Source organism: Vidua macroura, chromosome 1 (genome assembly GCF_024509145.1).
Source record: "Vidua macroura isolate BioBank_ID:100142 chromosome 1, ASM2450914v1, whole genome shotgun sequence".
Classification (NCBI taxonomy): domain Eukaryota; kingdom Metazoa; phylum Chordata; class Aves; order Passeriformes; family Viduidae; genus Vidua; species Vidua macroura.
In genome coordinates, this window is record NC_071571.1 from 55131335 (window position 1) to 55147648 (window position 16314).

Here is a 16314-nt window from a genome sequence, read left to right on the forward strand (position 1 = left end):
ACAGATGGGCTCTTACTTTGGCTCCTCCTTATGTGCAGTTGACCTGAATTCTGATGGTTTGTCAGACCTACTGGTTGGAGCACCTATGTTTTCTGAGATCAGAGATGAGGGGCAAGTCACAGTCTATATCAACAGAGGAAATGTAAGTATGTACAGGAGGTGACTTGGTAAGGGATGAGGGTGTGGGTCCCTGGCAAGGCAGTGCTTATGTCCTTCCAGCACTGCATGGTGAAACTCGATGTTTCAAGTAAGTGGGGCTCTGGATGTCTCTAGCAAAGCATGAAGTCACAGGAAGACTCATCTGGTATCGTAGTTTGCCAGATGCCAGCCCAAATTCATCACAGACCTGTAAATCTTTCAAAGAGATCTGAGAAAGTCTCTGGTTCTGTGTTGAAACTCGGTGGCATTTGTGGCTTTATGTGGATTTAATGCCAAAACCAAGTAAGAGTCAGCAGCTTTGACTGAGTTTCCTTTGAGTTTTGAATGGTCACTAAAACCTGAAATACAAATTGGAAAACAAATATATGAGGATTGAGGAAGAGGAGAGAAAGCAGAGATTGAATTAATGTTACTTTCATATTATGCCCCGTATAGAGGTTTTAGGGGAGGTTCTTATCAGCTGGTATTGTTGGATTTTACATGACCTAACAACAGTCTTGGAAAAGTCTGAACTTTGTTGCATTGGCTAACCAAGGCCATTCTTATGTTTTATTTCTAGGAAAACAGTGATTGTTTACATACTATTAAATATTTAATATTCAGGTACTAAAGCTGCTGTCTTAAAGGAAGAGTTGTTACAGACTAAAGTTAAATTGGCTTGTATTTAGTGAACTTTGAATTTATTTATGCTAGACTTCAAATTCACCAGAAGTCCTAGCATTTAGGAGACTTGAGAAGTGTTTTTGCTGTAATTTTTTTTTATTACTGCTCCTTTAATTGAGCTTTACTTTTTCAGCTTTATCCACAGGAGGTTCCACCTTTTATGTTGCAGTGTTGCTGTTGGGTGTCAGGATAAGGTTCAGAATGCCAAACAGATAGCCAACATTTCCTGCTCACAGTGAGAGTATACATGAGTTAATGTTTATCTTCTATAAAATAGTCAAGATAATTTTCTTATACTCGTGCACCAGGAGTGTTAGAATTACTTGCACAAGCAATGGCTTGCAGGATTGTGGGCTTTATTTTGAGCAATGGACAATTTAAACTTTGTTTTGATGCCTTTTCCTTGGCCCTAAAAATTAAGAGTCAGACATAGTTAAGGGATAAAGGGTTTTTACTTCAGTATTTGATAAGGATCCTTATGGTGCACCACTTTGCCAAGGTGGAATGCACCGAAATGTACTTGATAGATCATGTACAATTTTATAGACCTTACAAATTACCATATCTAACAAAGATGCCCCAATGAGAGGCTTGAATGAATAGCGTGATATCTCCCCATCTTGAAGAATTCCCCCCTGCATGTGCCTAATCTTAATTTACAGGATGTATTTTAAAGAGGACCTTGGTTTCTCAAGATAGCATACAGTTTTCCGGCCTCCAACTGTGAGGTCTCTAGGATGTTTGGTCTTCTGGCCTAACAGAATACCAGGACTATGCTGAGTTATCAGACTTAAGGAATTACAATAATGCATGCTAAGAGCACTGAGGATACATAAAAGGTATATAAAAGATATATAAAAGGTATATTAAAAAAAAAGGCAAAAAATTATGACATCAGTTTCATTCTGCAAGCACCATTGTTTAAAAGGTTGTTGTAGAGGATCAGAGAACACTGTATTATAAAACAAACACACATGACGATGCTACATTTAAAACACTTATATTTTGCCCTTTCCTGTGACAACTGAAAAGAATTGAGTCACACATACAGGCCTGCCTGTCTTCTATCTGTTGTGTTTCAATTTCATTATGTGGGATTTTCTTAAAGTCTGCAACTCCTTGCAGCTGAGAAAAGATTTTATTACATGTTCCAGAGAGTAGCTTATTCTCATTCACAAAGGAAGCAAAACCAAACAGCCCTGAGGTGGGTACAGACGTAGAATGTGTCACTAAATTTATTTTTCTTGTGGAAATGTTCATTTTCCCTGAAGAGAAGACTGAAAGAAAATAAAACTTACATATCTGACCAGAAGGTGGGTGGGTGGGAAATACCAGCACCATATAAGGCTTCTCACGGCATAGTAGTACCAAGCTACTTAATTGTCAACTTTTCTCCGTCTCTTTATTTCATTAAATATATTTCTGTATTCTTAATTTAAGAAGGCTTTTGGAGGACTTTGCTTTAATTCTTCTGTCCTGTACTTAAAATGTTCTCAAATCAAATTATTAAATGTTCTTTGCTTAGGGAAAAATACTCCTTAGCTTGCTGGAGTTTAGCTGAATAAACTTGGACTGGGGATTTTGATCCTTGGATATAATCTGCGAATAGAGCAAACTCTGGGCTGTTACATTTTACGCATCTGTAAACTTTCATGATTCACCAGTCCCTGTGACTGCATTTAATTACACCTCTGAGTTACTGTTCAATTAATTTAGTATTTTAGTTAAGTCATGCACTCCTTTGTTTTCCCTTCCCCCTTTAAAACTAAAACCCAAAAGGTTTAAAACACAAGTAAATTCCATTTCTAGAGCTCAGGTAATCTGACTGCAAAGAGAGCAAGAGACAGGCTGCATCTTTGCCCCAGGTCATTTCTACAGCACATGGGCAGCTTCCATGGGGAAGGCTTGCCTTATCCAGGGCTTGCACCATTTCCCTGACTTTTTTTATTTCTTGCTTGCTAGGGAGTGCTGGAAGAGCAGCTCAGCCTGGATGGTGACAGCGCCTATAATGCACACTTTGGGGAGAGCATGGCTGCCCTTGGCGATATTGATGATGATGGCTTCCCAGGTCAGTGCAATTTCCTCCATTGCCGTTTCTCCATAAGTGTGAGCTACACTGGTGACACTGTCAGTCTTGCATGGCATGCATTGCTTATCCAGACCTGACTAGCACCTGGGTTCATCCTAAGGGTAAATCTGCTTTGGTAGGATTTGTGTGCTAAAGTGTTTTGTAGCTGACTGTCTTTGCTGTTGGTTTAGTTTGTGTCTGTGCAGGTCACATTAACATTGCTTTGCTTGCCTTGCTATTGTATTTTCTTCTTCTCTGTATGGCTTATAAAAGGCTGTAGATACCCTCACCCTAAACAAAACAGAAACCTGTGTCTGACTTCTTTCTTCTTGACCATTTCCTTATGTTTCCATGCGTTTCTGGTTTCATTGACATAATCTCACTTCTTATCAAGAAGTATAATTCAGAAGTAGCTTCTCACTCCTGATAGCACATAGTCTATTAATTTCTCTCTTTTGCTTTGTTCTCCCCCTGCTCCATTCTCAGGATACTCAGTGTGAGACCCCATGCTGTGAGAGCAGTAGGTGAGAACAAAATACGGGTGTTCCTTTTCTGCCCTGATTTCTGGAAGTGCAGATTAAGGACTTCTAAACAAAGGCCAGCTTAGTGTGTGCTTGGATTTATTTCTTCCAGGCAACTCAGGACGCAGTATCCCATTAAGCCTAACCCAGCCTCATTACAGGTTGTCCTCACAAATCGTGAACATGCTTTTCCTCTGTATCTGGATGTGTACTTGTGTGTAATTGCTAATATTTATAGTCAGTCATGGTGATGCTGAGACTGCAGAGGGAGTTGGATCAGCCTGTGGGTATGAAGCAGTTGTGAAGAGCTTAATTTTAGCAGATAGCATAGTCACTAGATCCAAGTAGGAGAGGAGAATGGGAGGTGGGATCATGCTCTCTGTAGGAGTTTGCAATTAAATTGGATCAATTGTAATTTGAAAATTCACTCTCAGCAGTTGTTTTTAATTCTTGCCTATCCATTTAATATACCCAGCCTCTTTGTGTAGTCTTGGATTTTCAACCAACCTTAATGTACTGCTACAGTAAATATTTTGCCAGTCTTGTCTTGGTTCACAAAGCTGATGTTCTCATGGGTTGAAGATCTGGTTATGAAGGGATTCTTAATTCACTTTTTTGAGTATTGTTGCTGGTTGATAAACACATTTTTGTAAAAGAACATGTGTCTAATTAGGCACAACATCTGATTATGTGAAACATACATATGTGTACAAATTCATATGCATTTGTGTATTTTTAAAGTTTATCTTAACATGAGCTCTTAATTAAATAAGTTCTTCTACCGAGGTTCATATAAGCTGCTGATCGTCTTTTCATAGGGAGCTGTTTTCCTATGGATAGTTGTACCCTAAAATTAGGGAAAAGTTGGATTAATGGAATGGATTGTGAAATCTGCAATGTTTTACAGATGTTGCCATTGGAGCACCTAAGGAGGATAACTGCATAGGAGCAGTGTACATTTACCATGGGGATGCCAATGGTATTATACCTCAGTACTCTATGGTATGTGCTAATATTGTTTATGATCCCTATCTGAAAGTCACTTTCCCAGGACCCACAGAAATAAACAATACTTAAGGGTCTGTTGATAGGTAACCTTGTCATAGCTCTACATCCTTTTCTCAGTCCTGGTTTGAAGATAGCTTCTCCCAAAGTTTGTCTGTATCTATGCTGAAAGGTAAAATTATGTTAGGAGGTATTTTTTACTGTCTTTTGTTACAGTTGTCAGCTATATCTTCTTGAAGCAAGCAGGGTCTTAAAAGTTGAGTGTTAGTTTTTAGGGATAGTAGTAATGCAGAGGAGAAATGAAAACCCTGGAAAGGTTGAACATGCAAATTATGGAGAGGTCTGTGGGAAGTTGTGAGGTTGCACTTTCTTCCTGTAGAAGCAGACTTTGTGAGAATGAAGAGTTACTAACTGTTCTTTTGTACCTCTTTACCCACTTTGTTGGCCTTCTTGCATTCTAACAATATGTCAGAAGGCCATTCTTAGGTGCCATCCCCCTTATCCACCTATGATGAAGTAAAACCTTGCTAGGGATATGCTATGGTATCTTGTGCAGAGACAGCACAGTGCAATTTAGCTGCTGTAGCCAGGCAGTAGAGAAGATAAATTCATGCTCATGCTGCCCAACATGTGTCTCATAGTCTCTGTCTAGCACATTTTATTGTTCCAAAAGTCTGACTCTTCCCTCTCTCTGTGTGTTTGAAGTTCTGGTTGTTTTGTTTTGTTGCTGGGTGGGATCCTTCATCGTAAATCAGTTTACGCAGAATTAAAGAGTTCAGTGGTTATATTGGCAACTCTTTCAACAGACTATAAAAGTTTAGTCCTTCTTCCTTTACCATGTATATGGCATGCACTTCTTTTGAGAAGAAAGGAAGTTAAGTGACTCTTCAGTGCATTTTAGAAGTATTCATAATGTATGGCATGTGGAGGATTCTGCCTGATTTTTGCCAAGAGCCAGTGGTTGGGAGGTTCTTCTCTGAAAACCGCAGAGCTTTCCATCTCTTGCTGAAAAGGATCAGATTTTTTTGTTTTGTTTAGTATAGTTTAGTTTTTTGGATTGGTTTGATTCTTTAGATTTTTTTTTTTTTTGGTCATTCTTGGGAAAATTTTACATTTTTAAGGACAGATCAGCAGGGTGGGAAGGAAGGCATCCTGTTTGTGATCTCTCCCTCTCCATTGGAGCAAGGCCAGCACATATCTCTCTATTTGGTCAGTGGGAAAACACCCAGCTCAAGAGTGTGGCAGGGTATGTGGTCATTGACTCTTGATAAACTATTCCTATCATTGTCCCATGTCCTGAGGCAGCCAAGGGGGCACCGCTTACAGGCACTGTCTGTCTCTGCCATTTCCCAATGTCTGGTGCAGGGCACTAGACAGACCACTGGTTCAAGTCCTGTGTGTAACCAAAACTGTGTAACAATTTCATCTCTTCACCTATCTGCCCTGGATTTTAACCTGGAGGTGGAAGACATTTTGTATCTTATTACTATATTCCTGATCCATCTTACTGCTGTGGAGTTCCTCTTTGAAATAAGCTGTGAGAGGTGGAGGGGGGGCTGTCCAGCAGGGTGTATATTTTTACCCTTTTCATTTTGTTAGCTCCTCCTTCTCCTTCCTCCTGCTTTCATAATTTAAAGTGCTGATAAGTGTCATTCTCTGATGTCCCTTCAGCAACTTCAGTGGCAGCTATTAGCAGAAGCAGCTGACTTGGCTTTGTGTCCTGCTATTTTCATTTATGGTACTTAAAAGCAGCGTTATTCTTCTGTCTTGTAGGCTGAAAGAACCCACAGATGTCTTTTAGGTATTTGCAGGTGGGATTTACCACCATAACTGGGACCCCCAAAAATGGAATGTGGGTGTAATATGGGGATGAAGTTACTTCCAGTTGTCTTAAGCTTACCCTCCCCACAAGTAGAAAAAGAGATCTGTACTCAGAGGAGCACTGTTTTCCCTGTAAACTAACTGTCAGGATATCTTTCTTACCTTCAACTAGTCTTTTTTTCCATAAATTTCCTGCCTGATCTTTTGTCCAATATTGCATTCTTTTATAGGAGGGCCAGGAAAAGTTGGTCACATGTTACAAACAGTGAAGCACCTCCAACAGACTTAAAATTACTTCATGGTTTCCTCTGTAACTTCTGCAGTCAGAAGTTGATTTGAGTTCAGGTCTTGCATTGGTGGCCCAGCAGAATGACTGAAAGTGGGCTGATTGCCTTCTTAGAAAAAGAGATTTTGATATGTTAATTTGCTTCAGACAAAGACATTTACAATGCAAGTAATTTAGAGAAAGTTTTGTGTTAGTAATTAAAAGAAGAAAGAAACTATGTTAGAAGTCAATTAATCTTTGTGTGGGGGAGGCAAAAATGAAATGCAACATCCAAACTGGCAGAAATACTCTGTAATAGATGATGGAAACCAGAATTTCCAAATGGGAATAATTTTGACTTTGAGTATGCTGGCAGACTTCATGAAAAGAAATGGTTGTGTGTGATTTTTTGTTTTAACTAATCGTTGATATTGTTAAAATGCTTCTTAAAACTCTTATTCACAAAAATTAAGGTAATAAAAAAAAAATCTCTTGAGTGCAGTTACATTTTTCCTCATGCAGAAATCTGTTTGATGTGTTCCTTATTTTGCTTAGGTCTGCATGAGTATTGTAATGCAGGTGTGGGTTTTTAGTTCAAGTCAACCCTGGTCTCCTACTAGCCAGGAGCAGAAGGGCAGTTGACAGCCTTCCTGTTAGAGCTGTGTGGGTGCAGTGCAAGACAGCAGGTGCATAGCACTTCCAGCCCACAGAAGAGAGACCCAGTGGCCATGGAAATCATGCTTAAATGTTTTGGGACTTTTTGTTTTGGTAAGGGTTTTTTTTAGAGGATTTTTTGTGTTAATGACTAATTTCACTTGTGTGTTTTCTACTGCAGAAGCTATCTGGAAAAACAATAAACCCAAACCTGCGTATGTTTGGCCAGTCCATATCAGGGGGAGTTGATATGGATAGCAATGGTTACCCAGGTATGTCAATTACTCTGGCAGTGAGAGCATCAGGAAAATACAGCAGTAGGCTGAGAAAACAGCAGAGCTGCTTGTTTTCAGGCTCCTAGTTCTTGCCATTGCAGGTGATCAGTGAAAATGAGCTGCTTTTTCTGTTTCCCTTCTGCCACTCAAAACTCCTGATAAAAATTTTCAGTGGTTGCCTAATTAAAGTATTTGGACAGTTACAATGATTCAGTATCTGGCCAAGGTTTTAAGTTACTGGGAAGCTGCTCTGTCAGGATGGCAATCTTAAAATAACCCAAAAAGTAGACAATAATATAATAGTAGTAATAAAAATCAAACAATGAAGTAGAAGTGAACATCACAGAACTAATCCTTCAATAACAAGACTTATGACAATGATATTTGAAGGGACAAACTGGCTAAGTCAGAAAATGCTTTTTTTGGATTCATGTTCTGTGATTCAGCAACAGATTTGAGAGAACTGAATTCTGTGCCTCCTTTGTAACTGCCTTAATGTTACAAACATTTCAGATATGACTGTTGGAGCCTTCCTGTCAGACAATGTGGTACTTCTGAGGTGAGATGTCTTTTTCATTCACTGTTGTTTTCTTCTGTTTTCTGTTTATATCTTATTTGGTCTAAGTCCAGTTTCCTTCCCTAGTTTATTGTGGCCAGAAGAAGCTAGCTGGATTACTTTTTAAGCAAAACCTTAGACATGAATGGTGTCAAAGAATGCAGTCTAATTTAAATAGAATAATGGGGGGTGATAATACCTAGTCTATGAAGAAAAAGGGTTAGAGCCGAAAGAAGATGTGTTGCATCTCAGTGCCTCTTTAGAAAGGCTGCTCCTGACTTGTGACAAGGCTTTTTTATTGTTGTGATGTTTACCTAAAGTAAATCAATGGTGATTAAAGGGAATGCAGTTGAGCAAAAAATGAGCTGCATAGTATGCCAGGATGCAGTTTTACAGATACAGGTAGATAGACTGTTTTGCATATATATAAATTTGTAATGGGATGCAGAGTGAAATAAGGGTGTTTAGGGAAGTTAAATAAAGATACGTTTTCAGTGCACACATGAGCTGAGCTGCTATTTCAAGTTTGTAAGTTAAGTGTAATTGTAATTCTGTCTTAGAGAGGTGGGACAGCTTGGTTCACCAAATTATACAGGTGGAGAGTTAGAGTGCAAGTGACCTGGGTAACAAAATGGAAAGCTGGATTTTTGTCAGTAGCTCCTTTGTTACACTTGTTAATATTAAATAAAAAAATCCTTTCAATACTTAGATATCTTTAGGAACTCCTGCATCTTAATGGAAGTTACAGGGATGGGGTGACCCAGGTAAGACAAATGCTGGAGCTGCAGAACAGATGTGCCAACCTTCTTCCTGTTCAAGGCAGGAGAAACTTGGCTTTGTTTCCATTTGAATCAGTTACACTGAAGAAAAAGAAAAAGGAGAGTGAGGGAAGAAATACTCTTGATGATCAGCATGGCAGGTGGTCAAGGCTTTTGAAGAGTTTTCTGTTTCTTCATCATATATAGAGAACGCTAATAAACTGCTTCTGTGAAAAGGTGTGCCATGCCCCAGATGGGAATTCACAGTCTCATGTCTCTGAAGGTGCTAGAAAGAAAACTGCATTTTTCGCCTAGATTGATGTTACTTGCAGAGAGGGGAAGACAAACTGAAAGGCTTATTGTGATTAAATTTGAATCAGTTACACTGAAGAAAAAGAAAAAGGAGAGTGAGGGAAGAAATACTCTTGATGATCAGCATGGCAGGTGGTCAAGGCTTTTGAAGAGTTTTCTGTTTCTTCATCATATATAGAGAACGCTAATAAACTGCTTCTGTGAAAAGGTGTGCCATACCCCAGATGGGAATTCACAGTCTCACGTCTCTGAAGGTGCTAGAAAGAAAACTGCATTTTTTGTCTACATTGATGTTACTTGCAGAGAGGGAAAGACAAACTGAAAGGCTTATTGTGATTAAAACCACATACATCACAACTGCATGATGACCTCTGTTCATGCATTCAGTTATGCTTGTGCATTCAGGGGAAATTAGTGCATTACTGACTAACTTTGTGAACAGCTTGATTAATTGCTGTTACCGCCAATTTACAGTGTGTCCCTCTTGCTGTTAGGATAATGAGATAAACTTTTTCTCCCCCATGCATCCCCTCACCCTTCTTGCTTTTGTGAAGTTCTTTAACCAAAACTAACAAATGTTTTGCCAAGTGATATTTAACACCTTTGGTGAAAGCCTTTCTTGACTTGGGGCAGACACATTCTGTTGATCGTGTGTGTGTATGCCTCTTTGACAGATGCATTGGGTTGTTTTTCCCTAGTGAATAACCAAGTGACATAACATTAAGGAAAAATCACACAGTGCATGATAGCTGGAGAAATACTTTTCTGAAGGAGAAATATTTTTCTAAATCAGTTATAGCATTTACTCTTTTATGTCTCTCTAAGCATTCAGAAAGAGTGTGGTTTTTTTGGTGTTTTTTTTTTTTTTTTAAGGTGTAAAATGATCCTAGGACTCAGGAAGCAGAGCAGAGACTTAAGTGTGCTTGGACTGTGAGGCTATAAAAGCCCACAGTTTGTTTGGGATCCCTCCTTGGAGGCATCACCTCCAGCTGTTTCTGTCTTACTGCACTGTGAATAAAAGGCTTTATGAAACTATGAGAAACCTGGTCTGACTGTGTGAGTGTGGTATGTGTAGGGAGTCAAGGCGGGCACCTGTCAGTTCACTGGAGCCACACACTGTAATGAGCTTTGGTCCCAGCACTTAAAGTCTCTGGTGGTGGGAGTGTGACTGCCTGAGTACCTCCTGGATGGTCAGACAGAGAAGTTTCCTCAGCAAGACACCTCTGCCTTAAGGCAGTCAACTTGCTCTATGATTCTGGCTGAGGTCTCCCTCAGCCAGGAGGACTGGTAGCAGTAACCTGGTGCTGGAGTTGCAAGAGTAGAAAGGTTTTGTTCACAGTGCACTGGATAATTTCCTGAAACACAGTTCAGCAACGTGATAAGAATATTCAATCCTTGTCACTTGCCAGGACAGAATTAGCCAAACTTTTTCCTCCAGAAAACATGTTGTGGTGTCTGTTTTCTCTCTTATACTGTCAGAAAAAGTATGTATGAATCTATCTCCTGTGGAGGACTTCTGTGCTCTCTTCTTGACTTTGAGGTCACAAATTTTACTGTGGAAACCATTTCCATTTTGTGGAAACCCACAATCTCTCCCTACCTGTCCCTGTTCATCCAAGAGGTTAGCAACCAGTCTCATTTGCATGAACTTGCTGTTCTTGTTTGCTCTTCTGGTAATTTTGTTATCCTCTTCAGTCATTAGGAAGGCTTATGCACCCTTTGCTGGAGATGATTATTGTTATTACATGTTATCAGTTTTCTCAGCTGCCAGCCTGTAGCCTGTATCTGAGCACTAAACTTCAAGCGGGCATTACACCTTTCATTTAAATGCTAGTAGCCCTTGCCAGCTAGATAAGATGCTAGTTTATTTTACAATTCAAATGTACTCTCTTATTTTTCTTGTCTGCTTGAAATAGAGCAGTTTATCAAAATTGCTTTTTTTTTCCTTTCATGGAGAATTTCCCTCTGAATGGTCACTCAATTTTACTTCTCTGTTGATCTCCAGATCCAGGCCTGTCATTACCATGGATATAGCCATTTTCCTGCCCATATCCATCAATATCACAGCTCCTCAGTGCCATGATGGTTTGCAGCTGGTGAACTGCCTCAACATCACAGCATGCTTTCGTTTCAGTGGCAAGCATGTTCCTGGAGAAATAGGTAAGGTACCTGTGCCAGCCCTAGACAGGAGCACAGTAACAGGTTGACCCAGAGTCAAGGTCTCTCTTTGTACTTAGTAACAAAGCTTTTGTGTGAAATAAGTAGTTTCAAGATGAACATAGGCCATACAATCCCAGAAAGCTGGAGGCTTGAGAACTTTCTTGGGCATACTTTCACCTTCTGATGAGGCTGACATAATACCGAAGCAGATTCTTCCTGAGTGAAATGAGGAAAATGGGCTTACTGCAAGGATAGAGAACACAGCCTTCTGAGTTCATATTCTGTCTGCCTCTTGATAATACATACCTGTATCCATATCCTCTATCAATGTTATTAGAAAACAGGTATGATTTGCTCTGGATTAATAGTGTTTGAAAGTCTGCAAGGAGCTCTTGAAACAGACATGAGAAAATCCTTTTCTGTGCATCAGTTTACCTGTTTGTAAAATGATTATAAATAGCTCAGTATTTTACTGATTGTAAGAATGTCTTCGAGATTAAGTGAAACACTTAGATTTTCTCAGGTGAATGGAACTGTGTAACATGTAATTGCCCTAGCCTTTACATCTTGGCTCTATTGAAATATTACTCATGTCTTTTACATCCCAATGCTTACAAATCTTAGCTGTTTTATGAAGTTGTATTGGACAGATACAGCATTTCTAAATATTTAAGGCCTGGGTTAATTTTTTTCATATTTCACCTTTGTCATGCTTTAAGAATGGCAGAGGACTTGTACTGTACTGTTCAGCAAAGATGCCTCAGCCTCACAGCATGCTGTGTCTTGACAATGAGTCTGGTGAGGAGGTGGGGGAAGCACTGACTCCTCCTGCTCTGTGCCCTAACCTTTTTGAGCAGCTAGTTGAGAAGGGTGAGTTGTATCTGTGTATCCTCACTCGAACCTGCTGCAGTATTCTGTTTTTAACTAAGTCAGAAAAGGAAAACGCTTCTTGCTACTTCTTGCATTCACATGAAGTGAGAACTGTAAGCAGCTTGTCACTGTCACCTGAACAGCTCAAAACAATAGAATTACTATATTTAAGATTTCTCTGTATTCTAACATATTGGTGCAACTGAGACTTCAATTTCAATTTTTGCTTCTTCTAAATGCTGTCTTTTTCCTTCCCTGTAGATGATGACTCTAAGTAGACAAATACATGCTTTGATAAAGTATTTTTTTTACTACCCACTACTCTGTCTTTAAGGAAATGCATTTCTGAGGGTTCCTGAGGTGTTAATTCCTCTCTGAAAAATTACAAATAGATTTTTCTGGATATCTAGGTGTTCTTACATTCCTGGGGTACCATTTAAAATGTTTCCTTTGCTTTAATTTTGTATCTTTGGATCTGTGGCCAAAGTAGTAAGTAAGGCAAAGAAGTAAACTGCATTTTTTCTAATCTAAGTATCATTTTCCCTTGTTTACAAAAGACCTATCTTCCTGTTCCTAATGTCTTGTAAGAGCTGGTTGAATTTCCTGTGTTATCATGCAAACTGTACTGCCCATGAGTTACTGGGTAAAAGCACATATGCATCTTTTTCGATGACTAACATCTATTACATTACAAGGAACTTTTTTATTATTAAGTAAGTTATTATATACTTCAACCATTGCCCTTTCATACAATGCTTCTAACAAAGTGATTTTTCTTGAAAATGTTACAGCCAGAGCTATCTGACTGTATAAAACCCCTTCAGCATATGATTTGGATAAAATATCTCAAATAATCTTTCAGTTAGTATTCTAGCAGTCAGGCCATTTTAATTATGTTGCAGTTGAAGAATATTAATTTACAAAAGATGGAACAATTAATGGAAATATTGTAGTGTTTCCTTTCCTGCATGGTTAAATGTACCAGGAAAAAACCCTAGAATATCCCTGTTAATGCATTGTTATGCAGTTCAGACTTTGAAAGGCTTACAGAGGTGGTAAATGCTATGCCAGAATTTTGTGGCTGAAAATGTTGGGATTGTCTCACCCTCGGATGTCTGGGTGCATTTTGTTAAATCAGACTGCAAGAACAGAGTGCTCATCTAGAGTGGCACTGCCCTAGGGCTTGTCAGCATGGATTCTCAAGATTACTGCTTACTGGTGTAAACCTGAGCATTTCTCCTGCTTTTTGGCAGCTGAAATTTGCCATCTACTACATAATGTTCAGAAATCAAGCTGAACATGCATGCAGTGTTCTTCTGTGGCAAATGTGTGTCTTCAGTACTTATTTGAATGTGTGGTTATTTTGTTAGCAAGAATGCGAAGAAAAGTCATCTTCATCTGCCTCACACTTCCATGTAAACATTACCTACCTTTTTTTTTCCTTCTCCTTCTGGTGGTAGTTGCAATACTGAAACAGCTATCTGAGGATCTGTGTTTATGGATACTGCTTGACACTGCAAATGACAGTACAATTTCCATTAAGCTGTTTCTTGCAGACTATATTTTTCAGAAGTATGAATTTACTGCTGAAATGTTTTTGTCTGAGCAAAGACCCATGGCCAAGTGAAACATGTGCTCTGCACTTTCTGCCACTCTGTCTGACCCTTCACTCTGCCTCAGTGCTTGTTGGAGAACTGAACATCTAGTTGTATGCCTCCTGACAGCTTGCAGTATGTCTTGGACATATGAGAAGTACAGCATTTTAAGTTTTCACTGTCATCTCAGAATCTCACTTAGACTGTTCCTCCCTCGCTTGAGGGGTCCTTGCTCTGTCTCCCCTGGGGTCTCTGTATTGCCAGGAAAGACAGAGATTGGAGGAAGGCCTTTCTTATCTTGGATGAAAAGGTTTCAGACTGTTTAATTTTGTGTGACCAGGACAAGAAAGAGGCTGCTGGCATCTCTGCATCAAGTGCTGCTTCTGCATTTATCCCTGAGGGAAAATGGAAGTAAACTTGTGTAGTAAAGTTGTTGAGATCTAGTTATTAAAGATATTAGAAATGCCTCTGCCCAAATTAATGTGCAAACAAGACCATATGCCAAAGTCAATAGTATGGATTTTATTTGATAGTAAATATGAGAGAGAGAGAGAAAGAAAGAAAGAAAGAAATAGAAAACAGGTGAGGGGAACAGAAAGATAGTGACAGAGACAGAATAAAGAACACACCACCATCCGTGGATCCCACAATGTTCCGTTGATCTTCTCTAGTTGATCTTCTCAGTGGTGATGTTCCCCCCAAAAAGCATCTTTAGGGAGGAGTGGGCTTTTATGGCTCCTTTGCTCATTCGACTATAATGAGGAAAATTTTATATCAGTAGGCATGAACTATTTCGGTTTCAGACATCCATCCCTTGACTCAAACATATAATGAATGTCTCTTTCCTTCCAATCTTCTTTGGTTTATGGTTGTCCATGGTTGTCCATGGAGGTGATAATGGAAAGATAATAGGAGTAAAGATAGAAACAACAGAAGCAATAACATGAGTAATCATAGAGTGTACAATAATCATCAACCCAACTCTGATTAGTCAGTGCTCCCAGGAATCTCTGTGAAGATCGGGAATTGGTGTGGGTATGAGGGATATCACAATATTGTATCTCTTAGGTGTTGGTTCAATATGTTTTGAAATGAGTTATAGAATTATACAGTGGGTTTTCATTTTCAAATTCTGTAGAGGAGTAGCCTCAACAGATACACATATTAAGATGTTTCAATCAGCCAAGTTTTGAGAGGATTCCTGGCTCTTGTATTACAATTGAGTAACTTTGCATCCTGGAATAAAAGTAAATGGATTTTTTGAGGATGTGTGTTTTCTTCTTGACTGCATTCACGTATAGTTGGAAGAATATTATATGTAATATTCTTAATCCACTAGATAATTTTATATATTATGAAAACCAGTTTTTATAATACAAAATTACTACACAAAACATATTCATGCAAAATGTTCTCATGCATACTTATTTTTATATCAGGGCAATGCTCTGTTTTCCAGGAGATAGTTGTAGTTTAATCTTGACACAGAGTAGAAACTGTGGATTTATTATTGGTGGGATTAGAAATTAAATTAATTTGCTTTCAAACTTAGTTGTATTATCCCAAGTAGCTTTCTTCTTTTGAATTTCAGTGAGTAAATTACCCTCATCATATTCTGCACCCACAACTGAGAAGCATGTATATTGCAAAATGTGCTATAATCACTACACTGATTAGCATAAATAGAAGAAGTGAGGCAAAATTAAAATACTCTCTTTGGACATATGGCAGGAAATATAACAAAGCTGGTAGAAGGCTTTTTTTGTATTTTATTCATGTCCTTTTTGCAATCCATGGCTATCCCTCCAGGTTTAGGAAGCGGGATTCAATAATTTCTTAAGTGCCTTTTTTTGTATTTTGTTAAGATTTTTTTAGTTCTCTAATTAGTAAATCAGAAAAAATGTAGCCAAATGATAATAATTTTAAAGCCCTCTGAAGCATAACTGGGGTGGTTAGTATATATTTGTATGATTTCAAATATGTACAAATTTTTATACCATCTCTCAGGATAGAATTGGTTGACACAAATTATACATTCATAAGACCTTTTGCCACACCATTTTTCAGTAAAAAGAAAATAAGTTAGAAAAAAATCAAACTTACCTAGAATACTTATTACCTAGAACACAAACTAATATTTAATCTCCCAGCAAGCCACTTGCAATAAAAATACGAAGTACAAACATTAACAAACTGAAAATGCAAACAGTTATGATGACACTTTAAATTTCATTGATTTTCATACAGCTCCTTTTCATGTGTTGGTAGGCTCCTATAAAAAGAAAGTGAATATGTTGTTTGCAGTTTTTCTGCTCCCAAACTGTTTTCCTTATTTTCAATGTGGGGATGTTTGACCTTCCTAGTAAAAAAGAAGAGAAATAAACTTCCTTGGCAAAATATGCCAGAATGAAACAAGTTGCTAATTGCATTAACTTTTTTTAGGTGAAGTTTTAGCATTTATTCTATGAAGTGCTTGTTGTACAACACTTCTGTTGTTTCCCACAGTTTTTGAGTGAGGTCTCCTCCAACTGATTTCATGTTCAGTGGAGGGAGTGAGACTGCTTTAATTGCAATCTGAATTAGGGAGTGGTTTTGGCATTTGAGTTGCCTTTTTTTTTTCAGGGTTTTAGTA

The 16314-nt window shown here is 38.6% G+C and overlaps 1 protein-coding gene across 1 annotated transcript in view; it reads left to right on the forward strand.

Annotated features, from left to right (window-relative positions):
- Positions 1–16314, forward strand: part of ITGA9 (integrin subunit alpha 9) — a 283032-nt gene that overhangs the window by 31890 nt on the left and 234828 nt on the right. The window contains exons 9-14 of the mRNA XM_054001068.1: positions 5–142; positions 2785–2890; positions 4319–4413; positions 7338–7428; positions 7945–7990; positions 11063–11217. Of these exons, the coding sequence (XP_053857043.1) occupies positions 5–142; positions 2785–2890; positions 4319–4413; positions 7338–7428; positions 7945–7990; positions 11063–11217 (631 nt within the window). The remainder of the gene's footprint in view (positions 1–4; positions 143–2784; positions 2891–4318; positions 4414–7337; positions 7429–7944; positions 7991–11062; positions 11218–16314) is intronic.